The sequence below is a fragment of the Protomyctophum bolini genome (assembly GCF_963924005.1).
Source record: "Protomyctophum bolini genome assembly, chromosome: 8".
Taxonomy (NCBI): domain Eukaryota; kingdom Metazoa; phylum Chordata; class Actinopteri; order Myctophiformes; family Myctophidae; genus Protomyctophum; species Protomyctophum bolini.
In genome coordinates, this window is record NC_137869.1 from 31292556 (window position 1) to 31313281 (window position 20726).

At 43.3% G+C, this 20726-nt stretch overlaps 1 protein-coding gene across 1 annotated transcript in view; it reads right to left on the reverse strand.

The window, feature by feature from the left end:
- The window catches only part of LOC308319419 (myosin IXB), a 78276-nt gene that overhangs the window by 11290 nt on the left and 46260 nt on the right, over positions 1–20726 (reverse strand). The window contains 21 exon segments of the mRNA XM_080769484.1: positions 5091–5200; positions 5396–5465; positions 5820–7136; positions 7337–7497; positions 7768–7917; positions 8032–8154; positions 8318–8428; positions 8553–8633; positions 8736–8858; positions 9019–9058; positions 10289–10402; positions 12290–12382; positions 13006–13081; positions 15790–15985; positions 16240–16381; positions 17163–17284; positions 17791–17925; positions 18379–18495; positions 19003–19092; positions 19262–19391; positions 20559–20659. Coding sequence (XP_080625610.1) covers positions 5091–5200; positions 5396–5465; positions 5820–7136; positions 7337–7497; positions 7768–7917; positions 8032–8154; positions 8318–8428; positions 8553–8633; positions 8736–8858; positions 9019–9058; positions 10289–10402; positions 12290–12382; positions 13006–13081; positions 15790–15985; positions 16240–16381; positions 17163–17284; positions 17791–17925; positions 18379–18495; positions 19003–19092; positions 19262–19391; positions 20559–20659 — 3602 coding nt within the window.

Below are 20726 nucleotides of genomic sequence, written 5' to 3' on the forward strand. Positions count from 1 at the left end.
TTCTTCTGACATTCACTCCACCCAAGAAGAAATATGAATTCCATTTGTCTTTCTGTCATAAATGTTTCATCAAATACAGGCTGGCAGTTATGGAACTGACATACAGTATTAACCTAACGGTAAATAACCCATAACGACACATCTCATCAACACTGTAGTTTATCTGATTAAGTACCGACATGAAATGATTACAAATTTCATGTGTTTTTCTGTCTTTCCTATTTATTGATTTTATTTTCTATGCAGGTTTTGTGTTTTTACTTCTTTATGTGCTGCTGGTGAATGTGCAAGCTTAAAGTTTGCACATTCATTCAAGGCCCACTTCCTTTTCTTGCACAGTTAGTCAGTTACTTTGCTTATTATTTTTTATGCAAAAATAATGCAATAAAGTTACAATATAGAAAAGTATGATTAAGCAACAACACAGAGGAGGGTGTGCTTTATCGTGGTTATTGACATGGCTGTGCTGCAGCATTCACAAGGAGAAACTCAAGTCAAGTCTTTTATAAAACGTTTACCAATTATGTCTACATGAAAATCATAGACAGTTCTTTCTAACATTTTCAAACCATATACTGCATTGTCATTATGTTTTAAACTACCGGTAGCTATTATAAATGTGAGATGAATCACTGTTGAACTAATTCTTGCCAAAATATGATCAGAAACGGTTATTGTTTAAAACACCTCCCCGCACCTCTAGCTGACTGGATTCATACAGCATTAGTGGTGGGCAGGAAAATCATTGTTAAGGAATGGAAGTCTGAGGTTTTGCCTCCAGCACATGTATGGTTCACTTTTGCTTGTTTATTGTATTAGTATATTATGATACGGTTGATGATGATGCGTGTTTGGTCGTGTAAACTAATTTAAACTTTTAATTTGATTTATTTTTATTTGTTTATCTTGTCTATCCTTGTTTTATATTTTGTTTCTGTGTTCATACATAATGTCCATGAATACGTATTCTGTTGTTGCTTGTGTTTGCATTTTATGTTTTATGTTTTCTGTGTGTGCAAAAAAATCTAAATAAAGTACTGATCATAAAAATAAAAATAAAGGTTATTGTTTGACTGTATTGGTCAAAACAATTGAGATAATTTCCAGACAAACCCACTATTGTTATTTACGTATAAGCAGAGCGATATAATATAGAACTGTAAAAGACAGACTTATACCACACATCTCAACCAATAAAGATTGTGTGATTTGACCAACTCGAGTATGATGCAAACAGACACAATCAAAAGAAAGATCTCGACTTAAAACGTGCCACACTGCACACAGTCACTCTGTTCCAATAACATCACTATAGCAACAATGCAAATTAAAACAAAGGACCTGATCCCTCTGTCTGATAATTGTGTTGGCTCCATGTGTGAACGTCAAGCATTCCATTTCTAGGGTTCAAGCCAGTCCATTCAGAGTCAATTCACTTATCGGGAATTTCCGCTAACGTGTCTCTTTCCCACAACACACTTTTCTGTGTGTAGCTATATATGGTTATGGCAAAGTGTACCGAGCACCACATGAGGGAGCCAGGGATGGTTTGATTACAGAAGACAAAGTGTTTTCCCATGAGCCTCAAGACCTCCATGTGGGTTAAGATGTGACTCAGAATGCTGTGATGTGAAGGAGTATCCCTCCTCTACACTGTTTATCTGTCCTAATAACTTGAAACCCGGTGATTACGAGTAGAGTTTTATATCATGGCCAAGGAGAATAGTCAATTCTGACTGAGTGGAGGGTCCACATTCATTTCAAATAGTAATATTTCTGCCGTTTGAGCTGCATCATTGTTCTAAATCAGGGGTAACCAACCGGGGGTTCGCGATCTACTGGTAGCTCGCCAGAACCTTTCGAGTCGATCGCGAAGTGTCAGACCCATTGGAATGCAAATGCTTGCCTTTCAGGCTGCTCCGTCTCGCAGCCTCGCACTGACTGAATGAGAAGAGCAGCCGGGCGATTCCCCGTCATTTGCATTTTGAACGGATCGTTCACGGAAGTGACCGGATCGGTTTCGTTCACCAAAAAGAACTAGTTATTTTGATTCGTTCGTTCATGACCGACTAAACGGCGGTGAAAAGTTGACTTCACTGACTGATTTATAAACGGCTTCGAGTCAGTGTTACTTCCATGTTGCGTAGCACTGTCCAATCTTTGGTATCTTTGGCAGCAGCAGCTGTAGGCTATTTTGTTGCGTTAATGAAACCAAACGCTACACGCGGTGCAGGATTATTATTTCATGTGAATCATGTCAAAATGAAAAGATGATGATGTGGTTGGCACACAGCGCAGCAGCAACGCAGCACAGCAGCCCGAGAACACAATAAGAAATATAACATTATTATTCTCCTCCTCCTCCTCCAACAACTCGATAACGTTCTCATTTTAGTTTGTTACTCATTTTCTGAGCCATGCAAATAAACAACAACCAGCACTGACTGGAGACGGAGAGGTTCATGTGCCCTGCGCGTAAAGCTTAGCCAGAAACAGGACAGTCACTGCGTCAGCATGGATGTAGCCTCGGAAACCCAGACGTTATATTTCCAGCACAGAGGTGAGGGGGGGTATCGCACGCTGAGAGCCACATACACAGCTGCATTTGGTTTTTAATTAAAGGCACGTTCTGAATATACCAGTCTGCAATGCAAACTAATAGCCGAGTGCACTCCAGGGCATATGCATAGGGAAAGAATGACTTCTGTCCGTGACAATAATCAATGCTACAGTTTGAATTCTGTACACACGCACACATAGAGCAAAAAATATGATAAATATGAAATATGAAAACCTGTTGAAGTAGGCCTACAACGCATGAGTCAATTAAGTAGCTGCTTTTGTATCAAACCCTTTCCTCTTTACTGAGCCTACTGTCATTGAACTGCTGTCCGATAAAATGCAGGATGTGTTTGCATTAACTTCAGATATTTAAATGGAGATTATTGGATTAGTAAGTGACTGTCACCTGCAGGTCAGAGCTAAAGAGAAGGAATTTTGGTCTCTTGTGAGCAGAGAAGTATCCCCTGATTGTGTCGTGTGCACTGAAGCTGCATGCCTACTTTGGTTCCACGTACTTATGTGAAATGGCCTTTTCACAAATGAAAATAATAAAATCCAAGTTTAGAACTCGTATGACTGACTCACATCTTAATGACACCCTCAGACTGGCAATCACTAAATATGAACCAGATTTCAAAACGCTTGCAGATAAAGTGCAGTCACAGCAGTCTCATTAAAGGTGGGCTGACCCTGAGAGTATGTCACCATATCTGCATGTGCAAATATATATGGTCATGTTATGCCTATGTCATTTGAACATCTGCCAATGTGAATATTCATTGAAATGAGAAACAAAATATTTCTAATACTAATTATTTCTAATTTGTCTTAATATTATTTGACATTGATAATATAACTTACTATAAGTATTTATTCTAATTTAAGCTTTATTCTTTGTGTGGATGTGTGCACATGCATTGAGCCTGTCAGAAATAGCAACAAAACAAGTGTTTTTTCTAACACGTTTTAGTGGTAGATCTTGGCTTACAATTGGGAATAAAATGGGCTCTTGGGCTTGAAAAGGTTGGTTACCACTGTAAATGAATATGCATAATAAACGTTGTACTATATTTTCAGTTATCTAAACTAACATTAGCTCAGATACTTTGGAGTTTAGAAAAACACAATATATTGTTTGTTGGGAACACCGTCACGTCCCAAAAGTTTACAGAAGGACAAGTTAGCTCTCTTTTGGATTTTGATAGTTACGGCTCTCAAAACAATAAGAGGTTGGAAAGGCTTGAAACCAGCCAGGATGCATACTACAGAGAAGGTGACTAATGGAAAGAACAAGTTATAGGAAAAAGTTTGTAAATGCGTTATTTGAAATTAATGAACTGCTAGAGGGGCCATACTACTGAAGAAATATTTTTTTATATCCTCAAGTATTGAGAAACAATAACGAAAATGAAATATAATAAAATAGAAGACCTATTATCAAAACGACATAAAGCATAATTTCCCCCCCTTTTTTATTTACGGTAGTATATATAATTTGATTTATCCCCCCATATAAAAGGAAATGTATCTGGGCACCTGAATTATTATTTTTGTTTATCCCCCTTTTTGTATAGGTGAAAGTTTTTACATTTCAAGACCGGTGCCCGGCTGTAGAGCACAGAGTCGGTAAAGATGGAAGTTGGAGATCAATGACCCACCCGACTATGCAATACCTGTTGTACCCGTTACACCCATCTGTGCCCACATATAAAGATTTCTATAAAGACACAGAGAGACACAAAAGCTCCATATATGGAGAATTGGAGATATAAGGGTGATCAGGTCCAGAGCCCGGGCAGAGGATTTTGTGCTGCACTCCCTGTGGTGGCGTGGAAAGTGTGTGTGTCGAATTTGAAGTCGGTGGGATAAACGGTTTTCGAGTTACGTGGATTACACACGTACGTACAAAATAAAATATGTGGAAAATAAAACAAAATGTTTGGGTCACTGTGTGTTAACAGGAAATGTATTGATGAGGTATTGTCTTAACATGTTTTGACTGAATAAATAAGAATGAATGAATGATTGAGCTAACATTAGCTAAAAACAATCCTTAAAAACTGTGGAACACAAAAAGTATGTACTGTATGTCTTGAAGGACATGCCTAAATCAGCTGATATTTGTTTCTAGGTTGTTACCATGGCTTCTCTAACCTGATGTAGAAATACTGTAAGGTAACGCTAATTGACGAAGATAGTACCAAAAGTTTATATTAATATGAATAAAGTAAACAATATTAGTAGCCAATAGTTGGCAAGTTTTACACGATGGAGAGCCTTGGCTTGAAATGTTGTCATTAAAGTAGAAGAAGATGACAGGTTTATTCTTTATTCTTCATGATATATTCTAACCCAGCATTTCAACCAAGTGATGTGCGTATTTGATTCGTTTTTGTAATAGCTGGCAAGAGATTCTTGAGCCGTAGCAAATGAAAATAGAAGTCTGGGTACCGAGGCTATCCCTTCATTATCTCTCTCTATACAGCAGCAATGCAACAGCCCTAGTGTGTGAAAGTGCAGTACAATACCTGTCAGGTGTGGTTGCATGACCCGAGTCTTGGTGGTGACCCGAACCATCTTGTTGCCTCCTTTTGATGGAGCCGCTCTTTGAGAGGTCAGGATAGCCGTCTGTCTGCACCTGCAGCACACAGACAATATGACAATCTACTGTAGACAAGATATAACACAATAACTAAAATAACTTTAAGTATTTATAACTGGTCTTGAAGAAAAGCATTTTAAAAGAGCCATGTTCAAGTTCAGATCAAATCAGATTTTCAACCAAAGATTACATCTACAGTAAATTTCAAATAGTCTTGTTACACTACAGTACCTCTGATATGGCACTGGCTCCATCAGAACCTGGAGATAAGCTGTCTATTGATGATGAGGCTCCTCCACTCCTAAGGACAAAAGGGACAGAGATACGCAGATGGATTGTCACCTCAGAGCTACCATATCATATCCACTGATTAACCACTTAGCACCCATATCTGGGGCTAACTAACATACTGTAGATCTACAAGCTCACAACACATTTTGTTGTGACAAGTTGTGAGCTTGTAGATTGCCTATTTTCGGTGGAGAGATTTGGTGTGGAGGGAAATGGCACACCAGGTACAGTGCCAACTCAGGTCATTAAAACGACAATGTCAATTGGAGTGTCACACTCTCAGATGAATAATTGATTTTATACAAAGATGAAACCATAATGAGAGTTTAATGTGATGTACTGCATTAAAGAAGAGAGGTCGTACTGTGAATGTTTCTTCCTCCTGTACTCCACATCGTGGTATGGAGGGGGACTGGTTTTCTCCGAGTGTCGGCTGCTGCTCTTCTTCCCCCCTTTCCACTTATCCGGCTTCTCCTTTATCCCCGCAGGGCGCCGTTGCAGGCCCACACCCCCGACACCCTCCCCATGACCGTTCCTCTCTGGCACAGTGTCTGGAAGCTGCAGGGCCAAGGAAGACGGACGAACTGGGGCAGAAGCATCCGCAGAAGAAGGCGCTTTGGCCTCCTTCTTTCCGCCTTTGTCATTCTTACCCTGGACATAGAAGTGGTACAAATCCAACTCATTGCTGTCAGACCTCTCTTTTAGCCTAGGGGCCTCCTGACCTTTGCCCTTTGGCGGAGAGGTTCCGTTCTTGCCGCCGGCTGAGGAAGAGGTGGACGCAGCTCGCTCAGTTTCTCTCTGGTTGCGCTCAGTTTCTCTCTGGTTGTGCTCCAGTCCCCTGCGTCTCCTCTGCTCTCTCTTCTCCTGGCTCCTGGAGACCGGGCCTTTGTGGATTGGTGGAGCACGTATTCTCTTCTGCTCATGTTGGGAAGGAGTCGGTAAGCCTTTCTTTGAACCAGCTGATTGAGTGGTCACTTCAGCACCAGGATCTTCTGCCTGGGCCTGCTGCGACTGTCCCAACTCCTGGTTCTCCTCCTCGTCTTCATCGTCTTGCTGGGGTCCGGTCTCAGCCAGGGTACCGTTGATCTCCAAATCAGACCTGGGGGATGCAGATTCTCCACTCCCTTCCTCCTCTCCCAGCCCTTCGTCCTCCTCATCCAGTGGCTCCTCCTTGCTGTCTCTGCTGGGCTGTGAGCCAGCGGCTGCCACTCCCTTCTCCTGTCCAATCTCTTCCGCTGGGTGATGATCCTCCTGTTGGCTTTCATCCAGGGTCTCCTCGGTCACCAGCTCGATGTCGGGGTCCTCCCTTGTTTGAGGCTCCACATCAATAACTGCCTCCTCCTCGACCACCACCTTCTCCCTTGCTTTCCGTTGCTCCTCTTCCAGGTTCAATCTCTCTTCATCCCTCCTCTTCCTTGTTGCCTCTTCTTCAACTTCCCTGGCGAGCGTATGTGCCTCCTCAGCTTCCCTGGCCAGCCTGGCTGCTGCCTCTTCCTCCTCTGCTCTCCTCCTAGCTGCCTCCTCTTCCTCCGCTCTCCTCCGAGCCTCCTCCTCTTCCTCCGCTCTCCTCCGAGCCTCCTCCTCTTCCTCCGCTATCCTCCTTAGCTCCTCCTCTTCTGCCCTCCTCAGAGCTTCTTCTTCCTCTGCTTTCCTCTGTTTCTCCTCACGTATGGAATTGCACCTGTAAGAGTTATAAATCTCATTATAATGTATAGGACAGACAGAACCAAGAAAGCAAGGGCCTCTGGAACAGCAAGACTAATACATTTCTGTCCATTGGTTATGTAGATGATGAGGACTTTCTAACATTATGAACAATATTATGTCTTTCAAAAGTCCGACCACAAGATGAGTGGGTGTCTGCCGTCTGGTTCCCGTTACCTCCTGCGTGCCGAGTGTCCTCTGACCAAGGCTTGGATCTTGGTGATGCCCTGCTTGTGTCGATGATACTCTGCTCTCTGCCTGGATCCCCTCCACACAGCTTGGATCACAGTGGCTGCTTGCCTCCTCCGCTCTTCTCTGCAGTACCTACGCCATGAGCGCTGAGGGGAGAGGAGAAATAATGAGAGAATATTGCGTTGCGTGTCACATTTTACCGTACGAACGAGTTTGTTCAGAGTGACACAAAAGTATGCTTCAATTGCTAGATGAAAGAAACAAGGACTTATTTTAAAATTAAGACAGGCATATTGGAGCAACTAGCAGACAAAGCATTATAAGGAAATTATAGGGTAATACTTAAGGTATGATATCATTTTGTTGACCTTAGTTCCTCTACATAACCAACAGTGTTGACTGGTAAACACAGCTACCTGGATTAAGATGGCCGCCTGCCTCATGTCCAAGAACTCTTTCCTCTGCAGTTGGGCCCTGAACCAACGCTGCAGGAAGATGATCTTATGCATCACATCCTTGTGCAGCATGTCCTGCAGCTGCTGACGCTCCAGCTCTTTTAGGTAGACCTGGGTAAGAGGTACAAGACAGGCCCGACAGTAATGACACTATAGCTAAATAAAAATGACACAATGTTTATCATACAGGAGCTTCAGATTAAGCAGGAATTTGCGGGGCCCCACCTTAGTTTTGCCTATCTGGTAGTTGGTGGGGTTGAGGCCTTTCTTCTCTAGGAGCACTGCAATATCATCCTTGGAAGCCGTGGCTGGTTTAGGTAAAAGCACCCTGAACTGTTGTAGGAATTCCTAAAGAGACAAAAGGATATTATTACCAGACTAAAGTGCTAGTGGAGGTTTATGCAGTTAAAGTGCTTCAAGATGGATTATAAAAGAAAATATATAATAATGGTTATAAAATCAAATGGACTGGACAGCAGTAATGCATTATTATAATGATGGCCTACAGTACCTGGAAGGTATACTTGGCTCCGTAGCCTGACCTCCTGATGCGCACCGTTTCCAGCATGCCTGTGTAGCGCAGCTGTTGTAGAACCAAACCCTCGTCCAGACACATCTCCTTCTGCTCACACAAACACACAGAAAACATCTCTGTCCATTACCAATCAACACACACAATTAATTAGACTATGATAAGCAACCACAAGATGTTCTGGCTATATGAGTGATGTGGGAACAGCTCTTACCTTCTCCGCATTGGAGCGAATACAGCGAATGAAGAAAGGCTCTGCTCTGCCCAGAGTCCCCAGGAGTTTGGTCAGAGAGGCCTGAGACACACAGTGGAACAGGGTGGGGTCATGGGTTAAGTTCAAGAAGACTGGTACGGTAGAGAGGCACTGGTAAACTGTGTACACTGTTGTTGTGGTCACCTGGAACTGGGCACTGATGCTTGGTGGTTTCTTCTTCTTGTGTAGGTGAAGCAGACTCTTGGTGGTGCAGTCATGCAGCGTTAGACCCACAATGAACTTCAGAGACTTGGAGTCCAGCAAACTCTGCAGGGTCGAGTGACAAACCTCAATCAGGTTTCATTTATTCAAATATGACATGGCAGGTGACCGATTCTTGAAAGGCGTCAAATCTTAAATCATAAACAGAATCATGAATGATGCAGTCATAGGACTCCAAAGACCCTTTCTCTGTGATGAGGTTTACCTTAGGGATGATCTGCTTCTGCTTGGTGTTCTTGTTCTTCCTGTACGTACAGTAGAAGGGCACGGAAGGACAAGTTAACAGGCATGTGTTAAAAGCGGGACAGGGGAGGTAAACACATCTCATTGCAGCTGGAAGATGTGAGGGTTAGTGTGATGGTGAGGCTTCATCATGCACTGTCAGTCAGTGAACATTATGCCAGAGATGCACCTGAATGATGGAATGAATGATGGGATGAAATGGGGTTTTACACCGTGGAAGAGTGGAAGGATAACAGGAAAGAGGGATGCCATGTCTATGGAGGCACAGAGAGACAGAACATGACCTCCAGTCAACCAATCAGTCAGCCCTGAAGAGGTTCAGCACGTCAGCATGTCTTCCTTCTACTTCTGCCATGTATCACTTGCTGTACATTGTCGCATGCTGAGTAGCCATTGAGGTCAAACTATCGGGGACACCTCTAGATGTCGCTTTGCTCGTGCAGCAATTAAAGTATGCATTCAAGCCATCACTTCTTTAGCCTTTGATTTAGCCAAGTCAATCTACAAAATGAATACAGCACACAGTATAAACACACACATTATGTGAATACAGAACAAGGTGGCAGCAGGACCTGTGTCTCAAATCTAGGCCTTAGCCATCTTATTCAAGCTCTAATAACCAGTACTGTCCTGCCGTGTTCTGCCTTCGATAAAGAAACCAGGAATTCTCTAAGGGAGGCTTTGTTCTCTGACGCATTCACAGAGAGGTGTGGTCCCACTTTGACAAGCTATTAGTGAGCATGTGTGTCTCTTGTGTAATGCTTTCTGTCTGCTGTCTGAACAGGTAGGCAGTGTGTTTTAACAAGGTGACTTTGTCAAACACTGTGTGAAGGGTCATTTTTTAACCTGCTTTTAAAACACAGGTCTTTGATGGCGACAGCTATCCACAGATAAGCCACATTTTGTATTTTGGCTTTTTGAAAATGGCCAATGTACAAGCTCAACACGATGTGACACTTTGTGAGCTTATAGATCTCGTATTTCTGAAAGATTACGAACATTAAAAACAACTTTGGAACACGAGACTTAAAGTGCTTAAACTGGTCTAATCATCTGGATTGAACTTTTAGTCTAAATGAGTCTAAGCTGGTCTACATTCATCTAGGTTGGACTCATCAAGCTGGGCTTAGTCTGAAGCTAACTGAGCCATCAATCATGGGCTGAGCCAGGCTAAACTAGACAGGACTGGACTTGAGGTGGGTGCCAGGGTCTTGTCTGCCAGTCAGACTCACTGGAGGACATGACGTGGGAAGCGAAGACGACCCCAGGACTGTAGCAGCTTGCGGGGGTCCTCACCATCCAGCTGTAAGTCCTTAATGGAGCTGATGATCTGGGCATGCATGTCTCTGATCACACATACACCCACACACCAGTACAGTATAGAGGAGCAGAGAGGCGAGGGGAGGGAGGGGACAAGAGCAATGGGACCGGGAGTGAAAGGAGGACAAGAGGGGGAAGAATAAAAAAAAAGGGAATGTAGGACGCAAAAGAAGTTAGGACACATGTTGAAAATAAAACACCACTGCCACCAATACAAAACACCTCAGTACAGGAAGAACACACTGCAGGATGATTGGGAGTCTGACAAACAAGACTCGTTTCAGGACTCACGCCGATCGTGCATGAAGATTACTTTACTCTCCATCCATCTCTGTATTCAGGATCATTCACATAAAGCAGTCAGATGTGACAGACCACCCAACCATGCTGTACTCTCCATCCATCTCTGTATTCAGGATCATTCACATAAAGCAGTCAGATGTGACAGACCACCCAACCATGCTGCCTTAAGCCCAATTCATACTTTGTCACACTGTCGGTGCCGTTCGCCAGTGACTGACACCACGATACAACAAAGTATAAATTAAGATCAGAAACATAAACAGTTAAACACACAGAGTGACAGAAGGAGGGGAGGGCATTAGGATTCAAGCCCGTATGCCAGTAGTTGTAGTGAGCATGCAGAGCTGAACCAAAGCTCGCCGTGGTTGGCTGCCTCCGTCATGCTATGGGGTGGGACTGGTGATTATTGTCACCAGTGAAGACAGCATGATATTTAGACCGTCAACCAGGACCGGTGGTGTCTTTGTTTCTTTAGTTCCTTGATAGTTCTCGTTGTTACTTTGGAGACTTGGGTGAGGAGGGTGCTGGTGAGGTTAATATTTGGAGGACTCTCCAATTTCTCAGAGCTGGCTCATGCATCGCTCGCGTACTTACCCATCACCAAAGCAATAACAAGGAGGTCAAGCAGGAGAAGAACAGGCTACTGTAATATATGTACTAAGCAGGACACTCTGAAATTGACCTTACTGTTTAAAGGCATGGTATTAATGAGGTTCAGCTGTATTCTTCCTGCTTATTCAAACTGACCTAGTAATTTCAGATGTGAAAACAGGACAGGGGGCCACGTTTCAGAATGATCACCGCTCAACATAACAACACTGCTAAGTTCCGTTTCATTCGGAGATTGCTCACACATCACTCTGTCTATTTCACTACTAGGCAAGTAGGCATGTCTGTGTGCATGGGCTGTGTGTGTGTGTGTGTTTCTAGCTCTCCAAAGTTAATGTCAGTAATCTGGGCAGCTAACCAGAGCAGCCCAGTAAAAACAACCTGCTAGTGTTCCGAAGCAAAATAAATAAACTTGGGGAAGGAGTGAGATTACTACAGTTATAAGCAGGGCTAGGGAGAAAGAGGATTACAGCTAGGAAAGACTTCTAGAGGGTGGCATTGTCTCACAGCATCATGCAGTACTAGTGCATTGCACTTCCTCTAAGAAAAAGCCTTACTGACCATCCACACTGTATGTCACATATTATGACTCTGAGAAGAACTTTCTCAACACTTTTGAGGAAGCTTTGTTTTAGTACATACTGTAACTGGGGACGCAACTATCGATTACAATTATTTTATTCTATCGATAATTTTTTGATTAATCAAATAATCAAGAAGCGGTAGTTTTACATCAACAAATCAATGTTAAAATTTTCAAATACAGTTTTTATAATCAAACTAAATAGATTAGTCTAACTATTGCACCTCTACAATGCCTGCAGCATTTCTGAACTGTTCAATACTGTGCTTCCTCAGGTGACATGTGAGCAAACGCCGGAATGAGAAACTGGGCTGGTGTCCATTACCCCCCACAATGAAAACTACTACACACGCACACAGTTCCCTTCCTGCTTGACCATATCCCTTCACGCTTTACCCTGGCCTCTGAGCCAACTTACTTCTTACTCTCATAGCTAGCAAAGATGTCTTCAAAGGCCTCTAGAGGGCGATCCTCTGAGTGATCAAAGTAGAAATCGAGCATAGAGGCTCGTCTGTGGAGGGGAGAAGGAGAGGAGAGAACCACAGACACTGAGGTCACCGAAAGGCGGGAGGAAGCAGAAGATATGGGCAGGCCAGATGAGCTGAAGGAGGATTCATATTTTAGTGTGATGAATCTGAGCCATCCAATTTGTTCAACTGAACTTCGGAGCGTTAATTTAACTAAGAGTTACAGGTTTATTTTTACACTCGGATTTAAATGAACACTGAAGACTTCATTGTACACTGAACCGCCTTCAGCTCCCTAAAACCACAGTCCAATCTTTCTCCGACCCATGCAGTACCATGTGAAAGGTCCACAGTCCACGAGGCAATAAAACAATTCCTCCGAGAATGTGCATCACTAAGGGAAACATTCACAAGTTATTGCAGTTTATTGTGCATTACTAGAGGAAATGGTTGCAGTGGTTGAATGTCTGTTCAACACCAAATGGAATTTGCCCCCCGTTCTTCTCCCTGTGAAGACGGAATGTTTATCAAGGAGTTTGCAGCGATGCTCATCTGGCCTCGTCTCCTCATGTGCAGTGGTTCACCTCCAGGGCAGTTACACAATCAATATACTGCATATTGATGACATTCCAGGTATAGTGTGTGGGGAGGGGGAGGGGAAGCTTACTTGTACATCCGCTCCACTGGGTTATTGGACCTTTGAAGCTCTCCTAACGGGGTCCTGGAGGTGGGGCGAACGACTCCTAGAAGAGAGAAAGACACACACACACACACACACACACACACACACACACACACACACACACACACACACACACACACACACACACACACACACACACACACACACACACACACACACACACACACACACACACACACACACACACACACACACACACACACACACACACACACACACACACACACACACACACACACACACACACACACACACACACACACACACAGGATTTGCAAACATTTGTGGACATTGCATTAACTGACATTCATTCCATATATTTTTTATTATGTTAATTATTTGTTGTACCTGTATTTACTTTCTACTGTATGTTGTCCATGTCATGTTCCTGCGATTATGTGTGTGTCTGGAGCTAACAAGTAAGACGCGCAAACGCGGGAAGCGAACGCAGCTCGTACATATTTGTGGTTTAAGATTTTTTTAAGTAATTTTTTTTTTAAGTAAAGTTTTTTTTAAGTAAAGTTTTTTTAAGTTAAGGTGTGTGTGTGTGTGTGTGTGTGTGTGTGTGTTTTTGTGTGTGATACAGCTGCGCCCTCTGGTGGCGGGCAGGTGGTGTAACAGCGGGACAGACAGACAGACAAACACACACACACACACACACACACACACACAGACATGATCTGCTAGGTCTCATAGTTAGTGCTCACTGCGTTCGCAAACACAAACCACTGGACGTACCAGTAGGCCTAAAATATCACTCCACCCCAAAATAAAACACACGCACACACGTGTATAAACTGACCAGGGTTACATGTCTGTGGTCATTCTTTTGTTTTGGTTTTGATCTAGATCTTATTTAATCTTGTTAACCGACATTAAAATAGCTTCCTGCGTCAATGGGTCACTTCTGAGAACACAGAAATAGTCTGGAGGATTGAGGCTTGGATGAAAATGGGTGATGTCTACATAAAAGCCTCACGTTTCAGGTCTCTGTGTCCTCTAGTGAACTGACCTTAAAAAGACTAATTACACAGAGAGAGAAATGTGAGAACTGTGAAGTTGTGGTACACACTGTACATGTAAAACACACTCTACAGTCTGAGAGGTCAGCCAGCTATGGTACCAAAACACACTCTACAGTCTGAGAGGTCAGCCAGCTATGGAACCAAAACACACTCTACAGTCTGAGAGGTCAGCCAGCTATGGAACCAAAACACACTCTACAGTCTGAGAGGTCAGCCAGCTATGGAACCAAAACACACTCTACAGTCTGAGAGGTCAGCCAGCTATGGAACCAAAACACACTCTACAGTCTGAGAGGTCAGCCAGCTATGGAACCAAAACACACTCTACAGTCTGAGAGGTCAGCCAGCTATGGTACCAAAACACACTCTACAGTCTGAGAGGTCAGCCAGTGATGGAACCAAAACACACTCTACAGTCTGAGAGGTCAGCCAGCTATGGAACCAAAACACACTCTACAGTCTGAGAGGTCAGCCAGCTATGGTACCAAAACACACTCTACAGTCTGAGAGGTCAGCCAGCTATGGTACCAAAACACACTCTACAGTCTGAGAGGTCAGCCAGCTATGGAACCAAAACACACTCTACAGTCTGAGAGGTCAGCCAGCTATGGAACCAAAACACACTCTACAGTCTGAGAGGTCAGCCAGCTATGGTACCAAAACACACTCTACAGTCTGAGAGGTCAGCCAGCTATGGAACCAAAACACACTCTACAGTCTGAGAGGTCAGCCAGCTAATAGCTATGGTACCAAAACACACTCTACAGTCTGAGAGGTCAGCCAGCTATGGTACCAAAACACACTCTACAGTCTGAGAGGTCAGCCAGCTATGGAACCAAAACACACTCTACAGTCTGAGAGGTCAGCCAGCTATGGAACCAAAACACACTCTACAGTCTGAGAGGTCAGCCAGCTATGGAACCAAAACACACTCTACAGTCTGAGAGGTCAGCCAGCTATGGTACCAAAACACACTCTACAGTCTGAGAGGTCAGCCAGCTATGGTACCAAAACACACTCTACAGTCTGAGAGGTCAGCCAGCTATGGTACCAAAACACACTCTACAGTCTGAGAGGTCAGCCAGCTATGGTACCAAAACACGCACATTAAAATCCTGAGTTAATTTAACACTGAGCATGTTACTGTGTAGTAACTCATCATAGACATTTCACAGAGCTATTTAATTTCTAAAACTGGATTACAGTGACTATGTTGCATTTGATCTACATAATAATTAAAGTATAATGTATATATATGTGTATAATTTCTAACCTTGCATTGTCCCTTGTGTGAATATGTACTGTGTCTCTAGGCACATTTATGTCCCTACACTTTCAATGGGACAAATTCCTTAACAACACTAAGCACTATAACGGTATTGTCTGCCTTGCACCAATTGTCAAGAATTGCTCCAGTGCTTTGTGTGTCTTCGTCCTGAGATGCATCGGATCAACCTGATTGGGCTTAAGGCGCAAGTGGAACCTACCTTTAAGCCTTCCTATAATTATATTGTTCATCACTTTCATCATCATTGAAGTTGTGGTGTGGAGTCTTAACGATTTCATAAACAATATCTTTATAGTTATACTTGGTGTGAACAGCCCATTATTGTGCTTTATAAAGTGGTATTCTGATTGTAAATACTAAACAATCCAGTGATCCACTATTGCAAAAGTCTGTACAATAACAGAGTAGCAGATTTTGACAATGCTGATAACATACCTGCAGTCTTGGCTGCCCAGCGACGGCCAGCCTCGTTGAAGGCAGCCATGCCTCTGATGGTGGCGCGCAGGATCCCCCAGCGGAACATGGCTACCGGGTCCATGCCAATGAGCTGGCGCACGTAGGCCCGGTCGCTGCTCCGCAGGAGGGCCACGATGTCAGGACGCATGTGGTCTGTGTTCTTCTCCCGGAAGTCCTGATGATAAAGGGGGAAGTGAGAAAACACTAAACAAAGAACAAAAGCAACAGGCTCTATTGATGTGTAACTGAGACAAATGAGCCATGTGAAAACAGCTGTTATTCTGTGTACCCAGTGCGTGTCACGTCATCACGCACAAAGGCCCAAGACCTTAAAATAGGGTCTTGAGGTCTTGTTGGTTTCTACCCTAAAGTTTATTTTTTTATTTTTTTTGCCACACACTATTTAGTATATGAAGCCTCCATCTTTACCTTAATGTGGTACTTGACCTTCCCGGCGAAGTGTTGAATGACAAAGGCGGGCTCCATGACAGGCGTGGGGACAAAATACTTATTTCCCTGGTGTTGCTGCTTGAATTTGTTCAGCAAGGTTTTATCTGTAGCATGTGGGAAACTAAAACAGAGACAGAAGGTAGGATTGAGGACCAGGATAAAAGGGATACAGGCAAAGTGTGGAAAGGTTTCAATCCAGTTGAATTTGAGACAATAAACCCCATAATCCCTCAAAGCAGGGCAGTTTTTCGAAACAGGAATTTAACCAGCAGGAATAACAGACATAAATGTATAGAACAGACATTGCCATTCATAGTATTCGTGGGCTTCCACGTCAAATGTGAAACAGGAAGTAATCAATCCATGAGGTCTCTGTGTGTGGCGCATTTGTTTGATATGAAGATGTGTTGTTTATGGTATCCATAACAATTAGTGTCCTCAGGTCTTTCAGCTGAGTAGTTGGCTGTGGGTGCTTATGACCTACTTTTGTAACTCTGCACAAACCTATTAGTCAATAAGACAAGACAGTGTCTGATAACGGCCTGGCTCCCATGCAGACACCAGCCAGTGACATCAGTCAACAATGATTCCATATTTGGGCAAGGCCTGATCCGTCAGGCTGAACATACTGTAGTATACCCAAAATATATGTGTGCACGTACTTCCTTGGACTACTAAGAATTTGATGTTGATCGGTCTAGCAGTTTCACACACACACACACACACACACACACACACACACACACACACACACCTCGCTGTCAACAGAGCCATGGGGTAAAAATGGCAACCAATAAACTAATTTAGATCACACATGTCAGACACCATGAGAGTTAAACCCTTCCACCACATACAAAAACAAACTATTGTGTGTGAGGATGTTACTCTGTACTGTTACTTACTTGCTCTCCTCATCCAGCAGGTAGAGCAAGCCAGTGGGCTTCTTACTGATGAGGTGGATACAGCCCACGTTGTCCGTGTAGTCGATGTTGTACCAGGTGATGCCCTCTGCCTGGTACTCTTCCTGCATAGAGACAGGACATGGTATTCAATTAAACCAGTACATCAGTCACATTAGCAGGGATCGCAATCCTGAAACCAATTCCATCTTAAGTTACATAACCGGTTTAACTGACTGGTTAAAAATACAAGATGCTAAAAGATGATTATTTTTATTACCGTGTTTGCACCAAAAACATCCACACCCTACAAAAACTGCTGACTGACTGGTGTGTTTAATAACTTTAGAATGTTTTTGTGTTCTGTCATATGTACTTTACATTTTGTTTAACCAGTTCAGCAGCACTTTTATTGTCATCAAGTACTGTATGTAACCAACTTACTCCTAATTAAAGAAACCTAGTTATTTGGATGACATTGGAAGATAGTTTTATGGGTTAAGAGAAGAGTCTGTAATCAGGTCAGAATCCAGGCCAGAAAGCAGGATGGTGTAAAGATGGCAGGAGGCACACGTGGTCTATTCATCACAGAGAACAAGGCTGCAATGTACAGACAAAAGGAGAGGCTCACCTGCTCTAGTTTGAAAATGTGCTGGTTGAAGTAATACTGCAGCTGCTCATTGGCGTAGTTTATACAGAATTGCTCAAAACTGTTTCTCTCAAAGTCCTCAAAGCCGAATATGTCCAGGACACCGATGGACAAGCACTGGAAAACAGACATGGCCACAGTGGAATGTTACGTTGATTCATAGTCCATAGGAGGACAGTGTTGCTTGCCACAAAGAACAGATTTTTAGTATAGGAGTATAAAATTAGGTTACTTTTAACAACACGCTATTAAAGATCCCACCAGAGGAGGGAAACCAGGTATACTTAATTAACTGGTGAGAGTGTACACATAAAATGGACATTTCAACAAATACTATCCACTTTTTTGAAGAAAAAAAAATCTTCCTCCTATAATAATAATACCTGATGATCATGTTTTAGGGTGGGGGAAAAAAGCATCATCTTTAAATGAGGAATGTATGGCTGTAATCACCTCAGACATCATGTCACACGTGTCATGTCGCATTAAACTTAAAGGTTGGTTCATTATTGTTCCTTATTTGTGCAAGTTGTTAAGTCAAGTCATTGCTTAAAGTTTTAAGAGACTCACTGGGACAGATTCCTCCATGTCTTTCTTGTTGAGCAGTGCATGATTGATGCGCAGAACAATCCAGTCAAACAAAGCGCTGTACAGAGACTTTGCCATGGAGTCTCTGGCTGTGATAGCCTGACGGAAGGAGAAGAGTTGAAGGTTAGAATCAGAATCAGCTGTATTGTCACAGTTTTACAAGTAGAAAGGTGAGTGAAATTCATTTTTGTGCATAGTTCCTAGTTACTACTAGTGCTGAAAATTATGAATCAACTTACAGATAGAAAAAACTATTCAATGTAACTTTCTTAATTGATTACTTGTAATCGATCTTTTTACAAGTGGGAACATAAAACATTGTGGTTACAGGTTCTAATGGTAGAATTAGCTTGCTTTTCTCCATATTCATAAAATTATAATTAGGTGTTTGTTGGTCAGATTAAGTGAGCAATATATTGACATCCGCCGGCGGAGATATAAGATATACTGTATGTCAGGAACATTGGACAGAAGACAGCACTTCTAGACGGGTGGCATACAGAAAGAAGGAGGGACACACGTAGACACACACCACTAATTAGTGTGAAGGATAACACTGTTACACTAATGACAGGCTGCAGAGATGGATGGATGCATGGTCCCTACCTCACTGTGGCTGTAGGAGAGAATCAGTTTGTCATTCACTGTCACCGTTTTCCTCTTTGTCAAGGCTTCGACCAACAGCTCCTCCTTAACCTGGGAGGGAATTATTAAGACACCGTCACGTACAATACATACCGTAACTTACACGTAAAGAGTAATTACAGCTACACATGAAAATCAGGGTCTTGACTTTGAGCACACAAATGTAACCAAGTGGGGACACTCAAGAGTTACAAATGGATAAATGAACAATGAGACACACCTTGAGAAGGTCTGAGAGAGTAGCCAGGACCTCCGGAGGTCCCACGTCCAGACCCTCATCTCGGCCCGTGGACTTCCTCCTGTAAGTCACGTTGCCCAGATACAGGATGGCCGACAACACAGAGAAGATCCTGCAGCACAGAGGAGAGGTTGAGCGTTCAATGCAAACAAAGAGCAGAGGTTGAGCGTTCAATGCAAACAGAGAGCATTATCCTGACACTCGCAGTCTCATGATAAAATGTGCAAAGTCGATGCTTAACGACGTGCTAATTGTTGGTCTATTTTGTGCTGCCCATGCCTCACTGAACTTCATAAGACCATTAGCCACAGAATAAACAAACAGGCTTTTCCTGCTGATACAGTATTTAACTTGAGGCACAATGTGCAGAGAGCTGAAGGGAAGTATCATCTTCAGAGAATGCCGTTTCCATCGTAACTGCCCCGTAACCGTTTATAGATGCGAGTTCCCTATAGGCTTTTGTTTGGTGTTCATATTCTGTATTTTATTTAACACTTTGAGAGCTGCGCCCTCTAGTGGTCTAATGGTACCTCAGCGCCATGCTTCCGTGTGTGTCACATGCTTCACAAAGACGAAACCGAAAGCACATTGTAGTCTAGCAGCTGGCGATGTCGTTTATCTTTCACCAGAAACGGTAATATGTCGGACACAATGGGATCAAAAATCACTATTCTCATCTGAACGCCGGACGGATTTGACAAAAAGATGGATCTTTGAGTATTTCTCAGACAGGCAGGAAAGAAATCATAATGATTCCAATGGGGTGCGAGTGCATTTCGCCTTGTGCCTGGAGGGACATAGCAATCTGCCTAGCAACCTGGGCGCAGTAGAGGTATGCGTTTGGCTTCTGCTGGTGGATTTTAATATAAAGTGATTACCTGCGGCGCCGCGGGTTCGGCTATCAAATGGTAATTATGATAAGCCGTGGTGCCACGGGTCATGGCGACAAGGGTGTTAATTGTTTCGGTGTTGCTGCTGCAAGCTTACAACACGTCGCTCCCCTCCAAATTAGAGGAGACTGGTTGTGGCCGAATAGGTTCAAATTCCTAGACCGGCAGGAAAAACTCTTGGCAGGAAAGTGAATGCGCAGTGAGCCTTGAGCAAGGCATTCAGACTGCGGTTGTATTGGACAGCAGCTCCCAGGTGTGAGTTTGTGTAATTGTGTGTGTGTGTGTGTGTGTGTGTGTGTGTGTGTGTGTGTGAAGGGCATTGCTGAAAAAGTGCATAAATAAAGGTTTAAAAACAAACTATGCAGTATGCCCACAGTCTCCACACTCACTGTTTCTTGGTGGCTGGCAGGAAGCCCACCATCTCCATCGCCTGCTGCAGCCTCTCGAAGTCATGACGAAGGTCCTCCTCATCTTCTATCTTGAAGTTTTGCTGCAGATGTAGAGACAAAGTATTAAGACACAGATGGAGAGACACAGGAAGGAAATAACTTAACCCA